At 41.5% G+C, this 12,943-nt stretch overlaps 1 protein-coding gene across 1 annotated transcript; it reads right to left on the bottom strand.

Annotated features, from left to right (window-relative positions):
- Positions 1-734: 734 nt before the first annotated feature.
- smpd5 (sphingomyelin phosphodiesterase 5) lies at positions 735-11,867 on the bottom strand. The gene is given in 9 exon segments (XM_079502718.1): positions 735-1,698; positions 1,701-1,785; positions 2,303-2,462; positions 2,768-2,831; positions 6,853-6,942; positions 7,051-7,191; positions 7,724-7,799; positions 8,675-9,911; positions 11,753-11,867. Coding segments are annotated over 8 exon segments (1,764 nt in total). The 5' UTR covers positions 9,803-9,911; positions 11,753-11,867; the 3' UTR covers positions 735-1,678.
- Between the last annotated feature and the right edge of the window lie 1,076 nt (positions 11,868-12,943).

A 12,943-nucleotide genomic window follows, 5' to 3' on the forward strand; every position in this document is an offset into this window, starting at 1 on the left:
CAGGATGCTTCGACTTCTGCCTTGAGCAGACCTCCATTATATATTATCTGATTAGGCTTTGTCAGGATGACTGAGCCAATAAGATCCATATATGGGTTCTATCATATTGATCTGATATCAGCATTAGGTCAACCCGGACCAAATATAGGGATAGTCGTACTAGACATGTCATATAGCCCGACGTCCTAGTCGAATATCCCCATATATGGAGATAAATGCCCAATGACCAACTCTCCCTCCTCCTGATATGAATAGAAGTGAGTCTTCGTTACAATTGGAGTCTGGAGTGTGTGTGTGCTCTCTCCTTTTCCAGGAGTAATAAATGCAGAACGCGTTTACTAAATTTCACCCATTTAATTCATTTCAAACTGCTATCATTTAAAATTTTAAAAAAAATCATGAAAATATATTTTTGCACATTCACAAGTCATCATAAAAACAAACTAGGTTGTCAATGCCCCTGACCGGAACAAGCTTTTATGCATAAAAGTCAGCTAGCTAATACTCTTATTTTCACAGCTATAGCATCAATTAAGAATCAATAATAATAGTTCCGTAGACATATTGTTGCATATTTCATTTGGTAAGGTCAGCGTTCACTTAACATTGTAAACAAATGTCATGCAGTCGAAACAGTCGCTAGTGTATCATGATTTCTGAGGCAAACTTTTCCTGATCTCAGAAATAATGAACATCATATTTATGCAGTCTTGGGGTTTCTGGTTCTATGTTGATGGTCCTTTCAGTTCTGTGTTTTTTTTGTTTTTAGAAGAACACAAACAATATGAAAAGCTGATGAGACAGCGTGATGCCATGCATTTCATCTACCATCTATAAATTCCAGGAATCTCTGTATGTCATTGTCTGTAGTGTACAGTACTCTGATAATGGGTAATCGGAGAAAGATCACAAGGTGAGACAGTATGGTCATAATAAATGATAAGTTATGGTCCATTAAAACAACTCCTGTTCAAGGTTGAATTAATTAAAATTGTAAATTTATAGAACGTTATTTTTTAAATAAAAATATGTCTACTATAATCATTTATACATTGATTGTCTTTTGGTTCACTTCCTTCCATTGGACTGTGGACCTACAGTGAACCGAACTCAGACCCACGTTTTCATGTGGACCAGAGCTTGGTTGTTTGGTCCGCACGACCGCAACAGAGTTCAAACTTCAAATGCGTGCTCACACCCCTGACTACAAACAAACAGGACTAGTAACATAGTAAAAACAACATGGGTCGAATACAATGGTTTAAACGAGGTAGGTTTGAAATGTCACTAAAACGTGTTGCCTACAGAGACAACAATTCAATATAAAACGATTTAGACTGTAGTACAACTGTGTCGCATGCAATACGAATTGATCTGCAAGCGAACAGATCACAAGACGACGTGTTGTTAGCGCTGTATTTGTATATCAGTTCTTTTGGCAAGTGTAATTTACTCTTACTATGGAGAGTAAATTAATCTTTTATTGAGTGACCAGACGGTCACAGAGGGAGGTCAGCTTATCTGACTTGAGGCAATTTCATGACTCAAAACGGAGTCACACCCTTCTCTCTGCCATTGTAAACAACATAAATGCTACAGTTATGTGACAGGGCAAAGTTGTCCATTGTCCGTTTAGACTCCCTTATTTTTAACGCGATGCCTTTATCCACTTTAGCTGTCATTCATCAGTACAGTCGAGTCCATGAGCACGCTCAGTCTCAGGCCCACAGGGATGTGGTCTGTGAGGCCAGCCAGCTGGGTCACAAATGTAAACTCCTCAATTTCCTAGATGGAGATAATAAGAGGTTGTAGTTTAAATAATGCACAATTCATACACTTGAAATGCTTGAATTATTATATATCAATGACTTAATATCAATGTGTCGTTGCACTCCACATCATTTCCCCCAATATATACATTTTTGAAATGCAATTTACCCAAATAAAATGAGAGCTTTACACTAATATTATGTACAGTCATTTTGTGTTGCTCGCACAACATGACAACCACCAAAACACTGCCCCTAAGTTGAATTGATTTGAGCTGCTTCCTCAAGGCAATCTATTTGCAAACCGGTCACAAAAAGAATGCAGTCCATCTTGCGATATTAGCTAATAGGAAACAAACACTTGCAAGGCACTTTGGTCATTTAAAATATCCAAAAGAAGAATGTGGTTCCATTCAAAACAGGCAGAAGGCAGTGGTGAGGAAGGTGAATACACAGGGGAGCAGATAGTTTGGAGATGTATACAATATACATAGAGCACACTTCACAGTATACATAGAGCACACTTCACATACTGTTCGGCAGCGCTTTGAGATGGAACTCTCGCGGTAAAGGATGTAGTCGATGCGACGCCCAACCCAGGGCTGGCCAGGCTCGGGGTAAACCAGTGGAGAGCCACGTGCAGCTACAGGAGAGGAGATAAACTTCTTCCTCAACTCCTCAGTCTCCAAAGTCCTGCATAGAGGAACGCAACATGTCAAAGTTATGCCATTTCTTTAATATGTGGTTATCAGTTAGTAGGCAACGCTATTCACAATATGACAAAGTGATGTGACAATTCAATGTTTCATAGAGAGTACATCATGTGTTTACTGGAAACAGATTTCTGAAAGATGGGGAAACAATGGGGAGACGCATCTTTAAAATACATACAAAATAATATTCTCCATAAAGTATTTATGCAATTCATCCATCTTGGACAATTTCATGTAATTGAATTTGTATATTGTTCAGCACTATCCCCAGTGATGCAAGCGTACCTTTGTAGATTCTCTGGAGTCCGTATTTCCTCTTCGTACAAGGTTGGCTGTTCCAGCAGAGTTCCTGTCGACACAAATCATGAAGAAACTATGATGGCCTCATGTTACCATTGTTAAATGTGGGTCAGTGGGCTGTGATACACATTGGAGCCACACCATTGCTACAGTATATGGATCCAGAGATCCACACAAGTTCCTAGGGTTTCAAAATAAAGCACTGTTTTTGGCACGTTTTACTGGCAATAAACTTCTTTCCGGCTTCCAACTCTTTTCAAGAGAGCATTTAACAGGGCATTTTATGCAACACACACCTGTATCAAGCCATTACATGTATTCAAGGGAGTGGTTAACCAGGCTAGGGTTCATGTGCATAGGGTGGATATTTTTTCCACTACCTGTTTTTTCTTCATCCATGACGTGTATCTTTTAAGATTCTGTCAGGTAACAGGCTGAAATGATGTCCCATTTTAAGACCTTATTACACAAATCCTGAACACAAACTTGAGACAAATACCCATACAATTTGGACTAAAGGAATTCATTAAAGTCGTTAGTATTAACATACAAGCACATAGACAAAATGAATGACCCAAAACTCATGTCACATATTTCTGTTTTTACTAAATACTTTCTTACAAAGTGCATTTTCTTAATCCTTGAAGTGTGTATTTTATGTTATTACATGTTATTACAATTTCGACTCAAGGAATGAATTAAAAGTATTATGAGCATATCTTGACTCTATTTTAGGGAAAACATTTGTGAGAAATTGTGTTTATTTAAAGATTCTGCCTGAAATAAGGTTGGTTTATTTTGCGTTGTGTGTGTGTGTGTGTTTGTGGTGTCCAGGTTGCAGAAGTTTAAGATTAAAGATTAAGTTTGATTAAGTGCAGGCTTAAAACCTTCCTTTCATCTGGGGAACAACAGCACCACCATCATCCATAGTCTCTAATGTCATCATCATAGCCAGTGTAGTGTGCCACGTGGGATTACCTCATTAACAAATTATATGATCTGGCCTGGTGAGACATGTTCAACAACTCTTTTGAACATGTAGTGGTGAATCATGTACATTTATAACATTTCTTGCAGAGATAAAATATAACAAACAAAAACAGCATGAAACACTGAAGCAGACAAATTGAAAACAAAAAAAAGACATTCCACAGTAGTGTTGTGTGTAAAAGGTTCTTAAAAACATCCAAATTGAAGTTCCCCCGCGGGATAAAAAAAGGTCAACCACAAAAAGGTATGGAATGCCCTTCCACAGGACTATTGAGAGATGCAGCTTCTGTGGACATTTTTAAGAACCACTTAAAAACACTGCTTAAACAAGCATTTGTGGAATGTCTTAGATTTAGTTTTGTTGTTTTCACCCCCACGGTATGAAAAAAGCAAAAGAATTATAATAATAATAATAAAGGTATGGAATGCCTTTCCACAGGTATTGAGAGCTGCAGCCTCTGTGGACATTTTAAGAACCTCTTACACACAACGTTTTAGATTTTTGTTTTGTTGTTTTAATCATTTCAATGTTTCATATGCTATGTGTTTATTTCTGTTGTATGTAAAGCACTTTGTGAGTTCTCTCTGTGGGAAGTGTTAATATTATACAAATAAAATGCACATAGTTACTTCACTATAAGAGTTGTTGAACATGCCTCACCAGGCAGGTCATGTCATTTGAGGTAATCAAATTCAAACGTGGCACTACACTCACCCTGGCTATGATGACATTAGAGACTATGGATGATGATGGTGCGTTTTGTTTCCCAAATGAAAGGAAAGTTTTAAGTCTGCTCTTAAACTTAGGGTGTGTGCCTCCTGGACCAAACCTTGAAGATGGTTCCACAGGAGAGGAGCCCGATAGTTGAAAGGTTTCTATTGGACATTCTAGGAGCCACAAAGTTAGCCTCCATAGCCTACTATGCAGGCTACTAATGCAGTGGTCTCTAGCAGACACGTGACGCACACATACAACCGTATTTCAGCCTTTAAAGTATTTAGTAAAAAAGACAAATATACTGTTGATGTAATCTTTGGCTTGGTTTGTTTTTTCTTAACAATACCAATTTTAATTGATTAATTCAGTCCAAACTGTATGGAAAATGTGTTCAATTTGTATGTTTTATCCTATATTTCCAAAGATTACCTATATGTGATTATGTGACCCCACGGATTAAGAAAAACCAGGTGGACGGGAAAGAAATCCAGGGCCTGCCACCTATGCGCGTGGAACCCAGTTTCCATCTATATTCTAGACTATATCAGAGCAATTTAACTTAAAATCAGATATCATGAGCATCTATCTACCATAATGTTGTACATTTTACGTTATAAATAAAGAATAATAAAAAAAGAATCTACAGATTAATGAATTAGAAAAATAATCCAAGCCCTATAGAGCTCCGAAGTCTGACGTCACTTTCAGTAGAGGTCGTCAATCTCCAGGTTCATGTATTTGTTTATTTGCATTGAGATCCCCAAACGGCGATTTTAGGTCGCTTCATATAAGAACTGTGTTTGAAAAATAAACCGACCACCTCGGCGTTTCTGTCAGGGGAGTGGCTGTGCGTCGTTAATGATGTCCATTCATATTTGATACAGCCAGTTTCTAGAGAAAATGGAATTAATGTGACCGCAAAAGCCTTGAAACTACATATGAATGCAATGTCGCTGAGCATATACGTCACGCCCAGCTGTCAACATATTGCGTTCCTGAGATTCCTCGTTGACGTAAGCTCAGCTGGTGGTGACTCGACTCGTACTAACCACGATACATTATATATCAATAAAATAAAAATAAAAATAAACGTAATTAACGTTCAGTTTCTGTTGTGCGACGGGCTGCGGGAAGAAGCAGCCTACCCGGAAATGTAGTCTCTGGGTTGTTTGGCTCGTTTCTAACGCTTATTTTGTTACTCTTTGGGTATATTTGTACATTTCCACCTTCAGTCGATGCTTCATATCCATATGAGTGAAAAGGCCGGGGTGATCGGTTTATTTTTCAAACACAGTTCTTATATGAGGCGATCTAAAATCCCCCTATGGAGAGTACAATGTTTATAAAAACATACATGAACCTTTGAGCTCACTGCCCTCTACTGGTAGTAGAGGGCAGTGACGTCAGGACTTCGGTGCTCTATATGTATTGGAATGTGACACACGCTTTGTGTTTTCAGTCTCTGAAGTGGACTCAGGCCTTGACTCAACTCAGCTATTTTTCATACACATGTGAACACTGCAAAGGGGTAGAGTACCGTTCGCTTAGACTGCAGTGCACTGCAGTTTGCAAGGTTCTCAAACTTTTCAGGCCACGGCCTCCCAAAATAATCACATTTGAGGGATGGGGGGGACCCAACCCTGACAAGCACTTTTAGGCATTACATTTAGTTTGACTCAGTTCCACAGATAAATATTACATAATGACAATGTGGCATTAAAAAAGGTCTTAAATTGTCACTTTAGAAATGCGCAGATAGTAGATACCCTGTATACACTTATACTGTATGTTGGTTTGTTTACTGATGAGTGAGAAAACAACGTTCCGTATTAAGCCAATCATCTGGGGACCCCCAAAAATTAATTTGTACAGTTTGGGAACCACTGGCTTAACCTGTGCATTGAAGCACTCCAGGTTCAATTCACCATTTGTTATTGTATTCTAACACAGGCCGACCGCCTGTGCCAACCCTACAAATGAACTGCCGTTTAGTGGCTGAGGCCCCATCAGAGCTGGAGTTGACCAGAAAGAGAGCAGAGTCGTCTTTCAAATGAGCCAGCTATATGAATGCAAAATGAACGATGTCACCTTTATGCTGGCCCACTTTAAAAGGACTGACTAACACATTCTGTGCACTAACACATAAAACATGCAGAACTGACTAATCCTGTAGATACTGGCTAAAATTGACTGCTTGGTCTCTGTGTGTGCGTGCATGTGTATGTGCGCACGCGTGTTTTTTTAAAGAGAGACAGGTCAGCACAAACCAGAAAATGCTAAAGACACCACTTTCACAGTGGCCACTGGGCATTATGGTTTATCTAAATAACACAGTCGAAGCAAGACATCAGCTGATACTCACCAATAACCCAGGGCTTCTCTTTTCCTGGCCCTGCCCTGCAAGGGTCTTTGTAGTCTTCAAACAGACTGTGTTTCTGCTCCAGAATGTCATCTGGCCAGGAGAGGAAAAATGTACAGTGAGACCTTTTCAAAAAAACAAAAAAAAGGCCTTCAACAAAGCTGCTGAAGCTTCATCAGTGTAAATCTAAAACACACACACCTGGGGAGCAGTTATCAAAGTTGAAATCGCCACAGAGCACATCAAACGCAACCTCTTCATTGGGCTGCCTGTTGGCAGCCTGAAACTCGCTGATCCACTTAGTCACCATGTCCAACTGCTCACAGCGAACCTCACCCTCGCCTGATGAAACAAGAGCACAGACAATACCATGAGGTAACTAAATAGCGCAGGGTGAACTCAGCAACCTTCCTTCACTACCAAGTTTCCAATTGCTACCACTTCACAGTGTAGATGTGACGTACAACTGGACCAAAGAGATTAATTCTATAACAAGAGATACAACTCTAATTCTCTAGAACAACAAGATATAACAAGAGACAACACTCCCATTAAGTCCCATAGTAACAACCAGCGCCCAGTCCCTCCGCCAAATTGGAGTGATGGCACAACTTCCAGTTGCTTTAAAAAAACATTAAAAGGTTTACTGTACAAACAAAAACATCACAGAACCCCCATTCTGGCCTCCTTACCCTTGATCCAAGTTCATTTCAAAATCAATGTCAAGGTTCTTGGTAATCACATACAGAGCCCTCCATGGTCGGGCATCTGCATAGGTTTGTGATCTGTTGTCACATGCAACTGTGTGAAAGGTGCTCTACAAATACATTTTACTAACAAATTAATTAATGAATGAATTCAGGAGCCCACTTGCCTTCAGGTGCATGAAGATGTGTGCAGTTAAAATAGCCCACCACTTGCTCCTGATTCTGATTCTGACCAATGAGCACCTGGAAAATTACAACAACTTCCACATCAATAAGCATGAATATTTCCTGACCAATTGTTAAATATATATGGTATATCCCCCAACAATAGAAATCATTGCTATAGAGTTTGTTCAATAGCAGGGTTATAACGTCTCCAGTTCTTTCTTGCTATAGAGTGTTTGTTCAATAGCAGGGTTATCCCGTCTCCAGTTCTTTAGTAAACAGAAAATACATCTTCAGGTCGAGATACAAATTTAATCCTGGGCACCTAGGCTGCAAATCCTAGGTGCCAAAGCCTGACGGCACGTTGCGGGTTCGACTCCCGATCCCGACGACCTTTGCTGCGTGTCACTCGCCATCTCTCTCCCCTCATTTCCTGTCAGCTTATACTGTACTAAAAAAAAATCGTAAAACAAAATAAAATAAAACAATAAGAATCATCCAATCAGGAGAGAGATCTCATACAGGATGCAGGAAAAACAAGAAGTGATGTAATGAAACAAAAAAATTGTAACTGGAACACAGGCCGATAAATTAATTATTATTTTTGAGGGGTTCTCTCCATCTCTCTATCCAATCTCTACTGATTGGATGAAATTGGTAACCTGGTATTTATTTACCCCTGTTACTGAACAAACTCTCTATATAGCAATGATTGCTATCGGAATATATAGCTTCAACATTGTAAAAATACGCACATGCACGCACACACACACGAAAACCTACGGAAATTAAATATTGGTGTTGTCCAAGCAACAAATTCGAACCTTTGGTAAAAAGCAAAACAAGTAACATTTAAATTAAACAGTGTTTGTTAAACACTCAATGTCCGTGAACGTTTGTCCAGAAGTTAAAACATAACCATTATAAAATATTACGTTAACAACCAAGGCTACCTTGGCGGACAGCAGTCCCTTGGCAGCCAACGCATCCTCTCCCCGGCCATTGTGGAAGCAGTGGTACTGGGCCTCCAGGACAGGGAAGCGGCTGGCCATGAACAAGCCGCTGTTGAAGAACTTGAAGGAGGAGCAGCAGCTTCCGGCAGGCTGACAGGCATAGACGCCCACGTCATACAGTATGTGACCGAACAGGGGTCGCAGTTGGTCTGTGAGCTTCTTCGCCGCCCTCTTATCAAACACCTCCTCCAGGCACAGGATGTCCACGTTAGAGGGGAAGAGCGGCGACACCTCCCAGGGCACGTCGTCTCCGTGGCTCAGCTGTCGGGAGCACAAAGCGTTGCGGTGGTTACCGAAACCGTCCTGCTGGTTGGAGTTTTGGTTGGTGTTGATGAGGGGCGCCGGTGACTTAGCAGAATCCTCCATTGAGTTATCACAGGATACAAGAACCTCGTTGTTTCTGTCATCGAGAAGAGGACAGTCTCCTTCCGGCAATTCCTGATCGGATTGGCTGCCGGCCAGAGGCTGGGGTTGGCTAGCAGTCGCGCCGTAAGTTGAACAGTTGCCTGCTGCCTGGAGGAGGCTGCTGGAGGGGCTGAGCGTCCCACAGCTGCTGGGCGAGTCGACTAAGATGCGGATGTGTGGTCGGCCGACGCCATGTGCGATGCACCGGCCGATGGCGGCCGCACGCCGCTGCGTGTGGCCCAGGTTGTTGAAGCGTGCCACGCCGTCAGGCAGCAGGCACAGGTTGGCGGTGGCAAAGCCGAACGTGGCCTTCCCCACCAGCTCAAAGCCCCTGTTGGTCTCGCTCTCCGCTGAGGACGGCGCCTTGCGGTGGTAGCAGAAGGGCCTCCGGGCAGCTTGGAGCGGCGCCCACAGCAGGAATCCCAGCAAGGCCACGGGAGCCGCGAACAGAAACAGAACGAAGAAGACGATGGAGCCGAAGAACACCTTGAGAGGGTGGAGGTAGCATTCCTGCTCCAGTCGCCGGCTCCGTTCCAGGGTGGTGGACATGCACACAGCGAGGAGTCTGTCCAGGAACCAGAAGCAGGGCAAGATGAGAGCCCAGCCCACATTGTGGAGGCCCGCAGTGACTCCACTGGAGAACGGGGACTCCCGCAGAGGCATTCCTCCTCACCGTCTCTCAGAGCCCAATAAGGAAAAGTGGCATCAGGGCACCGCAGTCAGTGTAACCTCATCCCTGAGAACAATCTCCCCAATGCACCACTACTGGAATCTAAGACAAGGGGAGGGAAATCAAAACGTTACGCTACGAGAAATTTGAGTCCACGAGATTATTTGAAGGTTAGACTATCCGAGGATTTATTCCCTTAGTAATGCAGTTTTTAAAAGGAATTAAATGCACATAGCTATTGGAATTCAGAATGCTGACTGCAAACAGAGACCTTGTATGCCTTCTATGGGACCATAAAGCAAGTGACAGCTATATGTATGCATCTGCATCAGACACTTAGTTAATTTGATATTATGTGGGGAGATTTACAGTAGGCTACAGCCACTACACTCAGGCGATGCATCATAATCACTGACAGGCTTAAAGAGGACAAGATGAGAAATTTCCACACAAGTTCTCACACAAACTGTAGATAATCAAGCTGCCTCCATCTGCACCGTTTTACTAACTGGCATTTGCTGATAAGGACAAATTGACACCTGCCTGAACACCACGCTAACATGAGTGTTTTCTGTTTACAGGATCACACTTCCCACGTTTGTGATCCTGGAATTAAGCCTCGGGACTCGTCCGGACTGGAGGCACATACAGTAGTTCTGTACGCGTATGTGTACGAGAACCAGTGAGCATGCATGCAGACGGGCTAATTCACATGATAGGCTATTATTATCACATTACGGTACAGCCATGATCATCAGTGAGAATATTGCCTATTTAGGACCGATATTCTGTTACAGTAAGACTAGGCTAGACTACGACGACTTGGCTGGGCAAGTGAACATGGAAGAACACTATAACAGATATTATCAATATCTACATCTACAAGCTCAATATCAAATTGAGCTTGTAGATCTGCATTCTTGCATGGCATGTTCTTGCCCAGGGAGTGGGACACCATCACACCGTCACACGACTACGGAATATATAAGGCAGGGGAATAATAATATTATTCATGACATGTACCACGGCCGCTCCATTTCAATACATAGCCTACATGAAGATGATCATGTGCGAGTTTTTATGGAGAACATAAACGATGCTGCAAACGCTTCACACACACTCACAGAGCTACTACTGTGTCTGGCCATGAAACATGACGGAACATCAACTGTTGTTTTTTTGCACTTGCTCCTTACATCTAGACTACAACGTTCAGATTTCAAATATAAAGTGCTCACACCAGGACCACGGATGTTACAATTCTCCTCGGATGGGTATAAGTACCCGTATCTTCCGTATTGTTCAATAAAAAGCATTTTTATCCGACCAGTGGCCATTTCTCACCCTTTTCGCCATTTGCTTTCAACAACGCGACCCTATCGGTTGGGAGATGTATTGCACTCTGATACATTATAACGTTTTGAGAAAATGGTCACCGATCTGAAATAAAATACTTTGTATTGAACAATACGGAAGATACGGGCACTTATACCCACCCGAGGGGAATTGTAACATCCGTGGCCCTTGGGTGAGCACTTTATATTTGAAATCTGAACGTTTCTGTAGATGTGCGGGCTGTAAATGGAGCAAGTGCAAAAACCAGGTCGAAGTTCCGCCATGACGCTCATGACAGACCAGCGTCATGTGTTGTGAATGTGTCCAGCACGGCGTTTCCCCCTGAGCGCAGCGTATGTTTTGGTTTTCAATGGAAGTGAATGATATTGTTGCGTTGTGGAAACGCCAGCAGCTAATAATAAATAGTAGTATAGTGGTCGATAGACGATAGCACAAATTAAAAACCTTATTCTAGCGAAACCCCCTCTGTGTCGAGTAATTCCGGGACAACATCCCCGATCATCAATCACAATTCATTCTTCGTTCAAAATCAAAGATGTTTTAAACCAGTCTGGCTCGTTAAAGGAAAGTTAATCCAGTTAACCTACCTTGGTGATCCAGTCAGCCAGTGATTGAATGGTTGCTCCGGGTTGCTCTAATGCTCTTTGCGACTGGGTAAATAAATGGCTGGGTAGGAAGTGGTGGTTACGAGGCGGGCCAGCTATTACTAGTGCTCGAATTAAGCCACGCCCCGAAGGTGCTTCTATGGCTGTAGTGGGACCGGTGTTACACCAAAGTTGGTGACCCGTCGAATTCTGTTTACTATTTAATGTATTAAAAAAAAATCCTATTCACCCCTCTATGATCACCCTTCTCAATTCAATTCAAAGGTCTTTATTGGCATGAGAAAACATACGTTTACATTGCTAAAGCAAAAGTGGAACAATACAATCAAACACAAATATGTACAGTTAAGGGTATAGAAATGATGTGTCCAGAGCTTTTTTGATGAATTGAACATGGTGGACCCTCTTGTAAACAAGTGTAATGCTTAATTGGGTCGTCCACTGACAGTTAACAGCCTTTGTATCGAGTTTGTGCTTGAAATGTACTGTAATTCTGCAAACTGTTAATAAATATTTCAATCAATCAATCAAAGCTGTTACATGAGGTAAATCAAACTTACAAAATCATAAGAATTCTTGTGCATTTGCTGTCAGAAATTGTTAGTCTATCCACATATAAGGTTAGCTTGGGATAAGCTTTTGCAAAGTTGTGCACAAATAGCAGCTGTTTTTCAAAAGTGTTTAAAGGTAATTGATGTGTTTGTATGTACAGTGTTTATACAATTTACAATATACAATTTAGGCATTTAGCAGATGCACTCTTAAATTAATCCAGAGCGATTTACAGTACGCAAGGAAAACACAAGGTACAACCTTCCATATTAAACTAATTTTATATTAACTGATACAGTATACTGATTGTATGAGCATCGAGCACGCACATGAAATATATATGTCCTAATAATGATGACTGAACCAGGCCTGGGTGCACTTCCCCTTCTTGAGATTCAAACTTCCTTAGCCTATTCTGTGAAATTTCTTCACCTCCAACTTCCCAAGTAAATTACAACATTGAGGCCTATAGGTCACTAGGGCATTTCATAGAAAAGGCAGTGACAAGGCAACGTCCTAATTGTTTACTAAATATATTGAAAACACAGAGGTCTCACAAAAACGACATATCCTATTAAAGGACCACTTCACCACTTTTCAACCAATCTTCATATAATTGGT

This window comes from Electrona antarctica, assembly GCF_951216825.1.
Source record: "Electrona antarctica genome assembly, chromosome: 6".
Taxonomy (NCBI): domain Eukaryota; kingdom Metazoa; phylum Chordata; class Actinopteri; order Myctophiformes; family Myctophidae; genus Electrona; species Electrona antarctica.